Below are 18,326 nucleotides of genomic sequence, written 5' to 3'. Positions count from 1 at the left end.
GGAATACTGCTGCCTGTATGCATTGTTTCCAAGTAAGAGAGGCACGGGCACATTTGCCTATTAGAGGCTCTGCACAGTCGTTAAAAAGAATATTTAACTCTGTTTGATCCAACATTTCCCAAACTTCTTTGATCACAGTAATGTTTCCACGACACACTAGCATTTTGCTGAACACACTTTGGGAAATGTTTTGGTAACTACAGCAAAATCTCTAGGCTACCAGGATGAATGTTGGCAGAAAATTATCAGATGAGGCTAGAGAGATAACAGCCATTAATAAAGGGCATTATGAGCTAAACTAATCGGTTTCAACTCTTCCTGAAAGCTATAGGGAACTGCTAAGCGTTTTAATCAAGAGTGTGACACCATCAGATTGTGTTCTAGTAAAGTTTCTCTAGCAACCCCCTGGAGGGTAGATTGGTGACAATTTCAGATGCTACTGCACTCTTCAGGAAAGCCACAGAAAGAGCTAGGAGAATGAAAATATGAGAATGGATAGGAAAGAATGGAGTTGAAAGATATTAAGCATTTTATTTTATTTTATTTTATTTTATTTTTTGTCTTTTGTCTTTATAGGGCCACACCCACAGCATATGGAGGTTCCCAGGCTAGGTGTCTAAACAGAGCTCTAGCTGCCGGCCTATGCCAGAGCCACAGCAACACAGAATCTGAGCCTCATCCGCAACCTACACCACAGCTCACAGCAATGCTGGATCCTTAACCCACTGAGCGAGGCCAGGGATCAAACCCGTAACCTAGTCGGATTCGTTTCCACTGAGCCATAAATGGGACTCCAATATTAAGCATTTTTAAGTTGAGGAACTTTATGATATACTCAATGTGGAGACTAAGTTGGTTTTTTTAAAAGGAAATCAAAAATTTTTCCTTTTTTTTTTTCTTAAAATAACAAAGAATATGTCAGTGCCATTTTTGAAGCTATTGGATACAGGAAAAAGCATAGCTTTTTTAGAAAAGATGCTGAGTTCTATTTTGGACATATTGTATGAAAGGTACTCTTAGTATCTTCTTCTTCCCTTTTTTTTTTTTTTTTAATAGCCATACCCAAGGCATATGGAAGTTTGTAGGCCAGGGATTGAATCTGAGACACAGCTGTTATCTAGACCAAAGCTGTGGCAACTCCAGATCTTTCAACCCACCATGCTGGGCTGGAGATGGAACCCTTGCCTCCACAGCAACCAGAGTTACTGTAGTTGGATTCTTTTTTTAATCTTTTTTTTAATAATGATTTTTATTTTTTCCATTATTGTTGGTTTACAGTGTTCTGTCCATTTCTCCTGTACAGCAAAGTGACCCACTCACACATATACAGTTGCATTCTTAACCCACTGTGCCATGGTGGGAACTCCCTACTCTTAGTATCTTTAGAAACCTAGAGAAGCTGTGTAAGTGACAGGCAGTTAGTTCTGTGTACCTGAGGATGAGTGGAAGAATTAGAGTTCTAATGGGAGAAATGGATAGTTACAGATCATCATCATGCTTTAAAGAGTTGTCGCTGAATAAGGATGAGGAAAAACCAAACAGTAATATCTAAAAGAAGATGATGCAAAACAAACAGCAGTATTGAAGCAGTATAACAAAGGAAGACCCCACAAAGGGAATTGGAAGAAAATAATCAGAGAAAAGAGAAATAAGAAAGGTAGATTTCACAAAATTAAACTGGAGGCAGAGTGACCAATTAGGTATGGTAATTGTTCAGGCAGAAGATGAATGATGGCTTGAAGTAAGAGTTTCAGTGGGATTTGACACAGTGCAAAATGAATCCACAGTGTGATACTACTATACAGTGACTAAAATATCTAAAGTTAAAAAGGCTGAACATACCCAGGGCCAGCAAGGAAGTGGGGCAAGTGGAACCCTTATACACTGCTGACGAGGATATAAAATGGTACAGCCACATTGGAAAACAGGTAGGCAGTTTCTTAAAAGGTTAAATATAGACCTGTCATATAAACCAGCATATGTCTCCTATGTATTCACCCAAGACACATGAAAACACATATCCATAGAGACTTGCACCAGAAGATTAATAATACCTTTATTTGTGATACTCAAATAATTTTTAAATAATTACAAAAAAAACCCTCAAACTTCTGTCAACAGGTGAACGGATATACAGATTGTTCCACACAATGGAATACTATTTAGCAGTAAAAATAGGAGCCCTCACTATTGGCTCATATTCAGTCCCTGGTCTAGGATCTTCAATATGCTGTGGGTACAACCAAAAAATAATAATAATGAACTATTAATATGCACACAAAATGGATTCATGACAAAATCATTTTTCTCAGTAAAACAAGGCATACAAAAAAGTACATTTACATAAAGTTATATAGAAAATACAAAGTAACATACAGTCACAGAAAGCAGATAGAGAATATTTGTGGATTAGGTTTTGTAGGGAGGGGCAAGAAGGAAGCACGAAAAAGAGGCACAAGGAAACTTTTGGGCTGATGGATATGTTCATTTTCTTGATTGTGATAGTTTCAGGATGTATAGAGATCTCAAAACTTGCAAAATCATACATCTGAAACATGAAAAATTATACTATGTCAATTTTACTTTGATAAAACAGGGGTTTTTTTTTTTAATAGAACAGAGATTAGAGTTATTTAGGAGATGAACTTAGGCTGTTGATTGATAAGATGTGGAAGGGTAAGGAGAAAAGGTGACTCTCAAATTTAGGAGATTGGTGGGGGTTCATAGTGCCATGAAATAAAATAGATAATACATATGTGGGAATTAAAAAAATGACCATTTTAATTTGGAATATCAACTGGGAAAGTGTGTAGTGACTTACCTGTTGAATATGGATTTTTAGGCAAAAATCAGGTCATGAAGTATATATTTTTCTGAATTGTCAATATATCAATATGTCTAGTAAGTGGATGTAAACTTGAGGTTACCCAGATAGCTGAAGCCTGAAACGTGGCCAAATGAAAGGACTTTGAGGAACGTCAACATTTCACAAATGTGCAAAGAAATAGTTCCCCAGGGAAGGAGAGCGGGAATGAGGTTGGAAAGGCAAGAGAAGCTGAAGAAGAAGAAGTTGGCATTATGGAAGCCAAAAGAGGGAAATTCTAGAAAGAAGGAAATTTTAACCCCTAATACTGCAAAGATGTGAACTAGGAAGGACCTCTGGTTTGGTTATAGGGAGGTCACTGGATTTCAGCAAGATCAGAATCCATGGAGTCATGGGATAGGAATTCAAGTAAGGCCATTGCTCCTTCTCAGATACCAGATTCATTGTTTTACATGAGTTATTCTCTGATTTGTAAGAGCACCATCCCTTGAAATTCAAATACACTCCTTCAGCATCCCCATTTCCCTAAGAGTTAGTACAACTACGGTCACTAATAGAAGGGAGTGTGCCCTCTCCCCCTAAATGCATTGATATGGACACAAGATGATCACTTAGGGTTCAGTGGACTAAAAGAAAAGAATTACCAAAGTAAAAGCAACTCCTTTATAGCAACTCAGCATTGATTATAAAGTAATGGTTAAGCCCCTATTCTGTGTCTCTTATTTCCCTGCTTACCCATAAATGGTGTCTGAACTCATCAACTCTAAAATGTTATGTTAGTAGCTCTTCTGTAAGAGGTAGAAATAGGACAAGACATAAAAGCAAGTGTTAGCAGGAGTTCCCGTCGTGGCGCAGTGGTTAACGAATCCGACTAGGAACCATGAGGTTGCGTGTTCAATCCCTGCTCTTGCTCAGTGGGTTAAGGATCTGGCATTGCCGTGAGCTGTGGTGTAGGTCGCAGACGTGGCTCAGATCCTGATTTGCTGTGGCTCTGGCGTAGGCCGGTAGCTACAGCTCTGATTCAACCCCTAGCCTGGGAACCTCCATATGCCGCAAGAGCAGCCCAAGAGATGGCAGAAAGACAAAAGAAAGGAAGGAAGGAAGGAAGGAAGGAAGGAAGGAAGGAAGGAAGGAAGGAAGGAAGGAAGGAAGGAAGGAAGGAAGGAAGAAGGAAGAAAGGAAGAAAGGAAGAAAGGAAGAAAGGAAGAAAGGAAGAAAGAAAGAAAGAAAGAAAGAAAGAAAGAAAAGCAAGTGTTAGCATTCTATAGCAGAAGTCCCTTCATTGCTATCCCTCATGAAGGACAGGGTACAGCCCTCCCTTTAAATCAGTAGAAAATATGTTATTCTATGTCTCTCCCCCAAGGGCCAGTGAGTTTCAGTTCAATTGCCTTCCTGCTCTTTAATCAGTTTTTCTTAGAATGATTTCTAAGAATGCATATATTCACTCAAGGATAAGGAGGAAAACTACCTTCAGTCACTGGCTTGCCTGTGATAGAATCTCATTTTCACAGACACCATTAAAATACACACCAGTTCTGTAGAAGAAAGGCTATTTTCATGTTCCAGTCAACAGCCTCATATGGTAACTTTGCTGATCAGATAAAAAGGAATATGTATGAAGAAGTTTTTAAAACAGTTTTATAATTTTTTTTAATTTTACCCACCAATCTGGCCAAAAAGATGGGTGTATGCAATATTAATATGTGCTAGAAAGTAATTAAATTTTAAATCTTAACTTGCTGGATATTTCTTAATTGAGTATTTTTGAGGTGTTTTTGGCTGTTGATTTTTACAAAATTCTGCTTTGAGGATTTGAGGTGTTAATAGGTTTGGGTGTTTTACTTTGGTCATTTTTTTATAAGGCAATTATGTTTGGTGTTATTAAAGACACTTCCTTTTGGAATGGAAGGACTGCAGATCACAATGGAATTTTCAAGTTTGATATTTCTCTTTGTTTTTCAAAAGATAATGACTTGAGAGAAAATAGTAATATTCCAAGGTCAAACAAACTTGGGGAGTACTTTTTGCTCTAGGTCCCTCTTCTGGAGCAATACATTACATAGTAGCATGTTGAAAGATTTGAGCAGCCATGAAATTAATATATATGTTTAATTTTGCTTAACCCAGTGTTATATTTATTTGACTCAGGAACATCCAGGAAACTAGTGCTCCAAAGAATAAACATTTAAAAATGCCCTTATATTACATTGGTTAAAGTGACCATTTTTAGACCCTTGCTAATTCAGATCCTATATCAGGCAAAGATTTAGAGGTCAAATTTGTCATGTTAATGAACCGATGCCTCAATATGCATCAAAGGTCCAAAATATATGAAGTAGTTAAAGGCTGGGCTCAGGCAAATATTATGGTGAGAAAGCACATAATTCAGAAAGAGCCTAGCTTGACTCTTAAGAATGAAGAGGGTAAAATCAATGAGATAAAGGGTTCCCATTTGCTCTGAACAAAGCAGGTTAAACAAAGAGCCTCTCTTCTTTCCTTTTACCTTTCTATTTCTGGATTCTTATCCTTAGAACATTAGAAATACCTTTAGAGACCCAAGGGGAAAGCAGTAAGGCATGAAGATTGTACCTTCCTCTCTTAAAACACTCAGCATCCCCCGTCTAAAATTTACAATGGATGTGGATCCCATCATCTTGCAGAACCAAACATTCTCATTCTCTCCACTTCCATGTGCAACCATTTCACCTGCATCACTTTGTGCATGAGCCTAAATCCCAGGACTTCTGTGGATACTGAAATTTACAGAAGGAACCACATGTTCTGTATATTTCTAATTAATAATCTAATTTCTAATTCAATAGTTATCAACATTAGTTGTCTTTCTTTTCTAATTCTTATCTATATTATGGAAAACTATGTCAATTGGTTCTCTGCTCTCGATCTAATCTTTCTTTTAACTTGATTGGTTTGTCTTCGCTGGTGTTCAGACTATAATTTTCATGCTTCCTTTGCAGATAGTTTAACAATGTATTTCATTGATGTTGTTTCTGCAATTATTAAATAGTCGTATATAGTACAAGTGCTTGAGAAAGTCAATGTTAATTTGAGAATTAAATTACATTGGTTATTAAGTAACAGTGATGATATAGATATTGGTGGATACTGCTCAAATAAAATGTTTAACTTTCTCTTTCTTTGATTGACAGCCAACATATCCATTGTCGACATAGATACTAACCAAGAGGAGACCATAGCAACTACATCTCCTGGAAATAACTTCGGTCTTGACTTGAAAGCAGATGATAAGATATACTTTGGTGGTCTGCCAACTCTGAGGAACTTGAGGTAATTTAGTATATATTTAAACCTAAGGATTACGTTTTAATTAAATGGCCAGTCTGCTCCCTGGAGTTTTGAAGATAATTATAACAAGAATGCCACAGGTTGCAGAAAAGCCTAATCAAAAAAATCATGGTGTTAGACGAACACCAGGCTTTAAACACCAAAGATTGATTTGATATCTTTGTTGAAGAGATGTATAGGAATCAGTGTTTCCCTTATAGTCACCAGATGAAAAGAATTATCAAAGTTATTAAAGGTGGAAACTAGAGTTGAATGTGGATCTTATAATTGCCATTCTCCTTGCACATTCACTGGGGATAAAGGCACACTGATACTCCTTAGTGTTCTGAAAATTAGTCAGTGTATCAGGATACCCTGTTTTATGGCTAAACACAAATGTGATGATGGTATATTGGAACTTTCCCATATGCCGGATGTTAAAGGGATATTCGTTATCCTTGTGCCCCTGTTAATATTTTTTTTAATTTCATGTATGTTTTTTAGATAGTAGGATGAAGAGAGATATGTAGCTCATAGATTAGTTAGTTCCAAAAATAAATACAAATAACTAAAAAGTGTCAGAAAATATTTCACGTGGTATTCCAATAATTTACTACTGGTTGTAAAGCAGTTTAAAACAAATGAAAGTTATGGAGTATTTGGTGCTCAATAAATGTTAATTGAAGCTAATTAGAATGGGATGAAATTGATTTTGCTAAGCCATAAGAGTTTGCTATAAATACAGACCACCATGCTTTTAATTTTTTTGTTTGTCTGTTAGTTTGTTAGCTTTTGATGGTTACAGACGTCCTATCGAGTTATTTCTACTCTAGAAAGACACCTTATAATTAGAGGGCTCTCAGAAAAACTGAAAAATGTGGTGGTCAGTTATTTTCCTATTTCTCGCATGAGCAGTCGAACTTCACTCTTATTTTATGGTAGCTAGTATGCAGACTGAGGTTTGCTCTTCCCTCTGTACCTAAACTCATAAGCCAGGCACTTGTCTAATTACCAGTCTATGAAGGGTATAAGTCGATACCCCTTCACGGTGCAGATAAAGTGTCTCTGCGTTTGTCTACATGATAATGTATTTGGGTTAGGAATATAGATTTAAAGTGGTCAGAAAAATCCTTGCAGGTCAGATGTGTTTGAATAGTGACATAATTATTACGCCAAAATCTGTTGATTCATTCAGCAGGTGTTTGAGGAGCATTAACTGTGTTCCAGGCACTATTTAAATATTAGGTATCCAGCAAGCCGTTCAAGTCTAAGATGTACTTTGCAAGGTCATTAAGTTCTCTATGAGTAAATTAAATGTGGCCAAAATAAATCTGTCTAAAGGTAGTTTCATTTATTCTCTTGATGATGTGGTTTTGATTACCATAAAGCGATTTTTAGGAATTATCTACAAATGTGTATATGTTAACTTCATTGAGATGGGGTTATACATTAGTTTGTAGACTGCATACCTAATGAGTCTTTATCACCAGTATATTTTTACTTTCACAGTACAGCATTTCATAATTATAGTATTTCTATGGCAAGGCATATTATTTCAAAACAATCTTTAGACATATATTTGTGACTAATCAAGGAGCCATGATGCATTCTTAGTTAGCTGTACTTTTGCCCGCAGACAGGATCTTAATATGATAAAATACAAGAGATGTGGTGAATGTGAATTATTTTTATATATATTAAGTTCAAATTAAGTTCAAAGATGCAATAAGCTCTCCTTAGCTATTCATGAATACCACAGAGGAGCGACATTTATGCACTTTCCCATTCATAAGATTGATAAATATGACTATTTTAAATTCAATTTTAAAATAACATTTTCCAAGGGTATAGTGTGGGAGATGGTCACCATTGGATTCTATTTTTACTGCAATCAAGGGTCTATGTCTGTTTTCTGTTGGTATTTTGTATTCCTTTCCTTTATAGATCTCTGTGAAATGCTTTTTTTAAGATTTATGATTAAAGTTTATTGTTTACTAAATGAAAACATAATTGTAAGTAAATCATTTTTTTTCTCTTCCCTTTAACCTAGTATGAAAGCAAGGTAAAATTTAAATTTATGCATGCCTTCTTCAAGTGCACGTGTTGGATAAATGTGGCTTCTTAGATAAAGCAGTGATGCAGAAGCAAAGTGACACCTATGCAGCTTTATTCATAGTACATTTCATGAGCAAGCAATGCATTCTGAGATAGTTCGCATACTTCCCTTTGCTTACAAAAATGCTGCTGCTTGCCCACCGTCAACTAGGCTGCTCTTTGACTTGTTTCACCAACCATGATGACATATTTGCTCTGCCCACGCACAGTGCCCCCTGGTGCGCACATGCAGGAGCACACATGCTAAGGGCAGCTGGTCAGGTTTATGGGCACAGATCTAGTCCAGACGGTCTGTTGGGTTGAACCTCAGACTTTGATATCTCTGGTACCATACTGTCTGCTGTGCTCCCAAATGCTTATTACTGCCTGGTTGCTTTTTGCAAGCCTGCAAGTATGCAAATGTTTACACAGCCCTTGCACCTCTTGGCAAAGCTGCTTCCTTATTGCTGTTTTTGTTTAGAATGTAGCTGTGGAGCCAGATAAAAGGAATCTCTCGAAATACTATAGGTAAACCAAGTGTTTGCATTAATGATGAGGAAGTTTGTAGACAGGCATCCTAGCTTCTCAGGAGCATTTTAATTCTTATTTGCAAACAGGCGGCATTAGCCTGAAAGTTGTAAGCAGCAGGCCAGGTCTCTGTAAGTGGCTGGTCAAACCTAGGGATATTCAAGATTGGTATGCTCTGGCTAGAGCTATAGCCTAGTGCTTTGGTAGTTCAGAACCTGACTGTGCCCGATTTGCGGAAAGGAGATGATGAAGCTGAACTGATCCAAGAAATTTTTAGAGCAAAGTCTAGGCTTTCAGTGAAAATACATGCTAATAAAACTCTGGAATGACACTGGGTAGCTTTGTGATTTTGCCTCTGAGGCAAACAGAGGAAACAGCCTGTGGTTACCATTAGGAGTCTGATCACCACATGTGATTACTTATCCCCTGTGATTCTCATAATGTCGAGCTTGCTAAATCATTGTTTTGAAATGATTCTTTGTATTTCCCTGAAACAGTGAACTGTATAACTTGTAGGAGTGATTTATTTTAGCGATAAGACCTCTGAAAAACTTGTGATAAACCAGTCTTCCTCTAAATGAAAACATGGACTCAAATGAACAGTGAGAATGAAGTTCATCCATTTCCTTCATGTTATACATGATAAATATAAGCAAGATTCTCACCCTCCAGTTGGCATGTTTTTGGTAATAACCAGCTGACTAAACAGAAGGGGGAGACCTTGGGAACAAGTGGTAATGATCAAAGGAAATAAAGCGGTCCCAGAAAGAGAAAAGCAGAACAAATCCACAGCATGACATAAATCACCTGATACACATTAGCAAGGTCTTACTTTTCTTTCCTACCTGTTTGTCCTCATGCCCTATGGTTTTTATTACGACAAAAAAGGGAATCCTGCCATCGTGGGACAGTGAGGAGAATCATTATGCAAATAAGTATTATATCTTGGTGTTGATTGGACAGTTTTTAGTGACGCTTATTAATACCAAAAAAATTAAGTCTTACTTTTTCTATTGCTGTTGACCTGCACTATTCAGTATGGTAGCCACCGTGGCTATTTAACTAGCCACGGTGGCTATTGAATTTTAATTTAAAGAAAATTAAATAACAATAAAAATTCAGTTTCTCACTTGCACAAGCTACTTTTCAAGTACCGATACCCACCTATGGCTAGTAACTACTGATTTGGACAGTGAAGAAAAAATATTTCCATCTTCACAGAAAGTGAAAGAGATGTCATCACCATTAACATCCTGCTAGCTTATTTATTGAGCACCTACTGTATGCTAGCAGGTTTATCCCTTTTTAAGAAGTAATGGACAAAGAGTAAAGTGTCATTTGGTTATAGAAGCCATTTTTGACCTTGTTAGAAAAATTAAATGTACATCATTTGGTTTGGGTTGCTTTATTTTGTTACTGCTCCAATACAGAATAAGGGCTTTGGAGTCAATCTGTAAATTTAAAGTATCTTTTTTTAGGCTGTGTAATCCAAAAGAATATTTCTCAGGTTTTGTTTTACTTAAAATCTTTAAAGAAAAATATGGCATTATCTTTTTCTTCAGCAACTTCCCCCCCACCCAAAAAAAAGTCTTAGTGACAGAAATGTTATCTTTTTGAAATAAATGTTTCTAGATTTTTTTCCAATTTTCATCAAGATTTTATTTAACTGTTTTGATAGGTAGTTTGATTATGCTTTCCTATACAAGTGTCTGCTCTTTGGTTGGAAAAAAATGAAATACATTTTATTATGCATATGGAACATTTAATAAGAAGTCAGTTAATTCCTGGACCTTGTTTTTAAATGCAATAGGTGAGATTATTTTTTAAAAGAAGAACTACATAAAAACTCCTCCTGCAGGATGGTGCTAATATCAACTTACCTAACCTATAGATAATGGAAGCATAGTTTGCTGGGTACATGTGTGCACGTGTACACAGTTGGAGAGACATAGGCCTGCCTCTGTATCTGCTTGCTCCATACAGCCTGCATTCCGTAGTCTCAGACACTATCCTGCCATTGCCCTAATGATGTTTCTTTTGTTTTCCATTTAACTTTTCAACAGGCCAGAAGTAAATTTGAAGAAATATTCTGGCTGCCTCAAAGATATTGAAATTTCAAGAACTCCATATAATATACTTAGCAGCCCTGATTATGTGGGAGTTACCAAAGGATGTTCGCTGGAGGTTGGTCTCTTCTTAATGCTTTCCTAAACGAATTCACTTCGGATTTCACTTCCTTAGTTTGAATCTCTTACAGGGGCCCATCCTTGTGAATACATTTTAAATTCCTATGGACCCTCATCTTAGCTATGCAGAAATGATGACGCAAGATTGAAGTACTTTTATAAATTACCAGGATCAACTAAACTTGGGAAAATGGTATTCTAAAGACCTAAAATTATGAACCATTTGCCCACCCCTACAGCACTTCCTAGCATGTATTTTTAATCTTTTTTATGATTCTCTCTTCCTTTCCAACACTTACTTTTCTCTTTCCCTCATTTTTTGTCATCTATTTCAGGTTTATGTTATCTTCATGTATTTTATATAGCTTTATTATCAGCCCTTAATTTTTTTTCTGGAATATGTTAGGTTCACACAAATAGCAAGTATTAGTTTACATCATAATCGTTGGTTCATAGCATCTTGGCCACAGCTTAGAAGTCAAACCTCCATGTATTTGAAAATGGCACATAGCAGAAACCATCCATAAAGACCTGGCTTTGACAGGACTGCGGAGTCCCCTGTTATCAGGTCTCTACAGGATCTTTTCTTTGTTGCCAAAGCAGCACAGCCGCCCCCTGATTCCACTTGACTGTTCTGCACTGACTTTCCAGAGAGGCCGATCCATAGGAGAGAGAAGCACAGGTCACAGCTCTGCTGTCTTATAATATCTAGAATCAAGAGCCAACAGTCATCAGCAAATATGAATAAAAGTTTCAGAGGAATTCTTAAAGCAATGAGTTTGTTGAAAAAAGAAAATATTAAATATATCAAAGTTACAAATTTTTAATTACCCTGATATGACACTATTCATTTTAGCTGCTTCCTCCAGTTAAAATTATTTTAAAGCATTGCAATGGGAAATGAAGAGATTTGGAGAAAAAGAAAAATTAAATCGCCAGTGAGCCAAGAGGCTTAAAGGTTGGAACAGAACTTTCAGCATCTTCATCAGGCCTATTTACAGTTTGCAACTTGGAATTAGCCATACACATCCACCCTGAGAAGCTTGGGAATAAAGAAGAAGTATATACAGAAATAGATCACTAAAAATCTATTCTGACCTCTTAAAGTTTTACTGAGGTTTTTTTTTTTTACTATTTTAATTTTTACTTTTAATAAATTTTATTGGCGTATAGGTGACTTATAATGTTGTGTTTGTTTCAGGTGTATAGCAAAGTGCATCAGCCATACATCAACATATATGTCATTCTTTTTCAGATTCTTTCTACATATAGGCTATCACAGAGTATGGAATCAATTTCCCTGAGCTATTATATGGTGGATCCTTGTTAACTATTGATATTGTATCTATGCCAATCCCAACCTCCCAGTCCATCCCTCCTCCCAGCATTTCCCCTTTGGTAACCTTAGTTTGGTTTCACAATCTTCGTGTCTGTTTCTATTTTGTGAATAAGTTCTTTTGTATAATTTATTAGATTCCTCACGTTAGTGTTCTCATATGATATTTGTCTTTGTCTTGCTTCACTCAGTGTGATAATCTCTGGGTCCATCCAGAGATGCAAATGGCATTATTTGCTGCAAAGAGCATTATTTCATTCTTTTTTATGGTTACCGAGAGTTTTAATCTTCCAAAGCCTAATTCTCATCCACATGCAAAAGACATACATGAGGAAAATTTTCTAGAAAATGAATGGCCTATATACATGGAAACGATGATTCTGTAAGAGCACTTTTCAAAAACCAGGAATTATTTGCAACCGAAATATAAAGCATAAATTTCTACATTTGATCAGTACTGAAGAGCCTGTGCAGTAGTTAGATTTGAACTATCTAAAACTCTATGGTTTGAAAATTGGAATTGAAAACAGTTTATACCTTTTACAACACCATGTCCTTTAACTGGACCTGAAACACCATCATGGGGAGGAAATGTCCTGCATTAAAGGACTCCTAGTTTTCACTCCAGCAATCCAGGACGTAATTAAAATGAGTGCTTCAAGCACTCTCAGTGCCCAGCTACATAAGCTTGCTTAAATAAATCCTAGCACATTCATACAATGGGATGACCTCTTGCCATTAAAAGTGAGGATGAGATCTGTGTTTACGGACAGAGAGATATTCCCCACATTTGCAGTGAGAAAAAATTACAAATGCATATTCCTGCGGTGCTTCAGTTTAAATAACAGAGGGGAGAAAAGAGGAAGAGGGCAAGGTTGTAAAAGATAAAATGAGTGAATGAATGCATTCCTTCATGAATGAATAGATTGTAAAAAGCCATGTGCCTCTACACAGCTTCGGGGCGGGGGGGGGTGATTTTGATTTTCTCCCTTTTGCACTGTGTTACCATCTAAAATGTTACTGTTTTAATTCTGTTATCAGCCAGGACAAGGATACTATTTTCATCTTGAGAAGAAAGCTGGGCTATGAAATATGTGATGTATTTATTTTTAAGATTTAGATTCTGTCTGATTTTTTTAAGCATTCCTCCAGGATGTATGTATACATTTGATAGCACTGAACCTCTTTACCTTGGGCTCATATCTGAGGAAGCATAAACACAGAGACCAGGCTCATACTCAGCTCTAAAACACAACCAATTACAGGGCACTCAAGGGATTAATGAGAGTGTTTTCAAGGGAGACTTAGCAAGAGAGATTTAAACCAAAAGAAAATGTTCTCTCTTAATGATAATGTTTTGTATTTTAAATCAAAAGTTCTAGAATAAAAGCAGAGGCCAGAATTTTTATCTTAACCCAAACTGCTCAGAAAATTCAAGTTTACAGCCGGAAAGAGTATTTCCTCAGTTGCTCTTCAGCTCTCCATGTAACTGTGGGTTGTCATGCATTCTAAAATGACAGCATATTTCATAGGGACATGGTGTGCATTGAGAAGGATGAGCAAGATGGACAAATTAATTTAACTTTTTATTTCAAATGCTTTCTTTCCTTTTACCCAAAGAACGTTTACACAGTTAGCTTCCCCAAGCCTGGTTTTGTGGAGCTGTCCCCTGTGCCGATTGATGTAGGAACAGAAATCAACCTGTCCTTCAGCACCAAGAATGAGTCCGGGATCATTCTCTTGGGAAGTGGAGGGACACCGGCACCACCTAGGAGAAAACGAAGGCAGACTGGACAGGTACCCTCACACCTGGTTAATAATGCGTTTTCCCTAATGCTCATATCAAACAGTTATTTTATAAAGAGACTCAGGTGAGGCATTTAGGGCTCATAAATTGTTATTATTTTTTTTTCATTTGTATCATTTATTTCCATTATCATCTTGGAACAATTATCTCCACTGGGATTTTCCTGTTGGTCGGTTCTAGGTGCAGACACACTTGTGTTTACATCCATATTTCGTATGTGTTTTGCATATATAGAGAAAACTTAAAATATATTCAAATTGTACTAATTTTCTCTTATCTCTAAGTCCAGTTTCCTAGCCAGATCTGTAGATAACCAGCTGGGGTCCCCTAAATTTAAATTTAGATTCCCTTAGGGTCAGTTTCCCCCTTTCACTAGCGAGGGTGGTACAGTCTGTTGGAGCCTAGCCTGCTCCACCTCTCTGGACTCAGAGAAGGCGGAAAATGGACTTGGGCAGGAGCAGGCAAATAGAGCACAACTTATACAAGCATGGACAACCGTGACAGTAAAATGACATTAAGATCAAACCTACACAGTGTCTGCTTTGTAGGGTTGTGAACTTCAATTTTCATACCCCCAGCCATTGGATTCTGTTAAAAGCTCTCTCTTAGTTGTCCAGATCTAGGCATCATGGGTCTTTACTGTATTGATATTCCTCCAATACTTCCAGTCACCTTTTTAAAGATACTCATTCTTCCACTTCATTTAGTTTTCCTCAGTGAAAGAGTTCTTAGGCATTACCTACCTGGTCTGCCATGGCCAAAGCATAGAGTGCTTTATTAGTATGTCCTTTATAAATATGTATGCATCTTTGTAAATCAGGTTGTGTTATTTATGATTGTGTTTTTTAAAGTCACTGTTAGCATTTATAATTTAGTAATTGATAATGTTATCTAATAATATTATTCTCCTGCCAAGAAATAAAGGCTAAACAAATACAATTGACCCTTGAACAACATGTGTTTGAACTGCACAGGTCCACTTACAGTCAGGTTTTATTCAGCAGTAAATATGACAGAGCTACATGATCTGAGGTTGGTTGAAACTGAGGATGCACCATCCAGTATGGAGAAGCTGCATATAGGGAAGGCCACTATAATTATACTCGAATTTCCAACTGGAAGAAGGGTTAGTGGCCCATGTTATTCTAAGTCAACTGTATTGGCAAATAAAATGCAAAGATGTATAACCATGAGCAACTTGCATTATCTCAGGAATATGAATATCTAGAAGAAAATGTAAAAGGATAACCTTTGACCTTAGAGAAGAAAAGAAGTTCTTTGGGAAGAAAAAAAACCAAAAAGTATGTTTTGAAGGTTAGAGGGAAAATGGTATTTTAGCTCCATTATTACTGCACATAATAAGCATTGAATAAATATAAAATATATTCTTTTAAATCTGTTATCTTTTAATACTAAAAAATAAAGTTTTTTTCTCATTGTTGTAAGTGATAAGATAATTATAAGAGGACCAGGTCACACATTATGAAATGTGTTTCCACTAAAGGATATTTGTTTCCTAGGTCACAGTCAAATAATTAAGCACCACCTATCAGTTTCATATTTGTCCTCATCACAACTAAATAAATAGACTTGAATCATCAACTTTCAGGATAGTTCTTAAAATAAAACATGTTCCCATGAAAATAAAATGAGAAAATATTAAGTACTATAGTACAAAGTAAATTATAAATAACATGCTAATGTTTTAACATTTTAATGATAATACTCTTCAGGTTTTTAAAATCTCATAGTCAGTGCTACCTGAGAGAGGAACCAATGTTAATTAGTTCATGTCTTATAAATTCAATACTGGTTGAGTCGACATACTTTATTTTTCAAAGCTACCAGTTGTGGTGTTTTGTGATTATGTTTTGCTAAAGGGATTTGAGGCATCAATCAGTTAAAAAAATTTTAACTGAGTGAGTAGTTGGCAGTTACCCCTTGGATGGTTGGCGAGCAGTAATCCAGATCCTCTGGCCATTTTATGTTGGACACACAGCTGCATAGATGATTGTGTCAATTATTGGAAACATTATGACATTTGATTGAAGCCATCTCGGCCACCTCAGGTGACTCCTGGAGGACCAAGTGACCATCTTGTAGCAGGTGCCCCCATGCTCCCCAAGAGAGGAAGCATGCATGGTATCAGGGACTGCTTTCAGGCTCCCTGGGGTTCATAATCTGATCTCAAGAGCATACTGGTTGCTATAGTAACAGTGGCCAGAGGAAAGCAGTTGTGTTTGTGGATGAAAAATTGTCTTCCTTCCTTCTAAATGTGGGAGACAAGTTACATGTTAGTGATAGCAAAATTATCCCACCAGCCAAGAGAACAAATTGAAATCTAAACACTGAAAATGCCACGAGGAGTTCTCATGTGGCACAGCAGGCTAAGGATCCAATGCTATCACTGCTGTGGCTTTGGGTCGCTGCTGTGGTGTGGGTTGGACCCCTGGCCAGGAAACTTCCACATGCCACAGACATGGCCAAAAAAAAAAAAAAAAAAAATGCTATGAAATTGGGAATCAGACCTGATTTCCAGAAGCACACTATCCACTTTTGAAAATAAGGGAGAGGGATTTTATTGACACCCTTCGTTTCCTGATGGCTTTTGTGAGTTAGAAGCCCAATGCAAGCACAGCTGTTACTTTCAGCATCACAAATCTGCTTCCCAGAGACTGCTAAATTATTGTATCCACTTTCCACATCATCTAACAAGCAAAAATGGTAAATGATTAAAAAGCCATTTCCAGCTGCTTTAAATGCTCTATTTCAGAAAATATTGAGTCTTAGCTTCTCAGGTAAGATCTCAGAATGGATGAATCCGCAGTTCTTGTCTGGGAACTAAGCTAAGTCATAGATGAGACCCCTCTTTAATCTTCAGTAACCATTTGCTCTTGCAGGCCTATTACGTGATATTCCTGAACAAGGGCCGTCTGGAAGTACATCTCTCCACAGGGGCACGAACAATGAGGAAAATTGTCGTCAAACCAGAGCCAAGTCTGTTTCATGACGGGAGAGAACATTCTGTTCATGTGGAGAGAACTCGAGGGTAACAATAGTTCTAGCGACTGACTGTACTGTCCTAACTAACACCAGCTCCTTTGCTCGCCTTGGTCGTTCACCGGACCTTTGTGTGCATGAACATAGGGTGCATTGCAAAACTATCAAGTGGTTTAATTTCATCGTCTTTGTGTTTCATACTCCAGGAACCTCATTTACCTTGACCCTTGCCGGTTTGATTCTTAACGTTTTTATGCTGGGCGGGTCTCTTCACCGCCTTTGGAAAAACCAAATGCTGGTTCTGAAGCTCTAGATAAGACACATCTCTCTCTGTACCTCTCAACTACTCTTTCTCGAATAAAGGATGCAATAGCGAGATGCACAGACTAGCCCTGCGGGAGCCAGCAGCCCCTGGCAGTTGCTGTTGCATTCAGGTTCCAAAGCAGTTATGGCAGCTGCTTAGAAATCTGTCACAGATGCAGCGTGTGGAAGCAGCTGCAGAGCCTACGGAGCACTGTTCTGTGCATGCCTCATCCCTGGCCCCCGCCAAGGTGTGCAGGGCTTCGGGAGGGTACAGACTGGGGGAGAGAAGGGAGAGAAGATCCCTATCTTGCCATCCGAGCTGGGAGGCTGCCTCTCTGCCCATCCACCAGAGCACTTGCTTCACAGCCCTGAGTCCAGGAATTGTCTATTAGTGTTGTAAGCTTGATTTCTCATTTCTTCAGAAGGCCACAGTACTGTATACTGACTTTATTGGGGAAGTCCTTTGTATTTATCATCAAAATGTTGTATGACAACTCAGAGAAGTAATTAGATTAGAAGAACAATTAGAGAAAAAGAAAACGGAAGCCCGGAGACTTCAGACCTCCCAACCAGCAATCCATTTATTAGACTGAAGGCATAGAAGAGAGCTGGAAATCAAATTTGATGAGATCTCAAGACACAGAGAATACTTTTAAATACAACAAGAGTATGAATGTGTAGCAAAAGTTCAAGTCAGCAGATGCAATTCTGTACTTAAAGACCTCGATTTTCTAATCATCCTCTTGTGTGCATAATTGTTTAAATAAGTAATGAGAATGTCTTGTCTTCTAAGTAAGCCATGGAGCTTTCCTTGGTTCTTTTTGTGTGTGTGTGGAGCATTAGGTTGTGGACTGAACTGATACTAAGCATTTTTGCAGGGCACCTATTAACTGAGATGTTTAGAAACTATGATTAAGACAAATAAGGGATCAATATTTGGACAAA

At 37.4% G+C, this 18,326-nt stretch overlaps 1 protein-coding gene across 1 annotated transcript in view; it reads left to right on the top strand.

Annotated features, from left to right (window-relative positions):
• The window catches only part of LAMA2 (laminin subunit alpha 2), a 594,513-nt gene that overhangs the window by 547,498 nt on the left and 28,689 nt on the right, over nucleotides 1–18,326 (top strand). Inside the window, 5 exon segments of the mRNA XM_047758965.1 lie at nucleotides 5,992–6,130; nucleotides 8,178–8,189; nucleotides 10,813–10,933; nucleotides 13,892–14,068; nucleotides 16,979–17,127. Coding sequence (XP_047614921.1) covers nucleotides 5,992–6,130; nucleotides 8,178–8,189; nucleotides 10,813–10,933; nucleotides 13,892–14,068; nucleotides 16,979–17,127 — 598 coding nt within the window.

This window comes from Phacochoerus africanus, chromosome 2, assembly GCF_016906955.1.
Source record: "Phacochoerus africanus isolate WHEZ1 chromosome 2, ROS_Pafr_v1, whole genome shotgun sequence".
Lineage (NCBI taxonomy): Eukaryota > Metazoa > Chordata > Mammalia > Artiodactyla > Suidae > Phacochoerus > Phacochoerus africanus.
The sequence above is the reverse complement of the archived record's forward strand: the minus strand, read 5'-3'. Positions and strand labels throughout refer to the sequence as shown.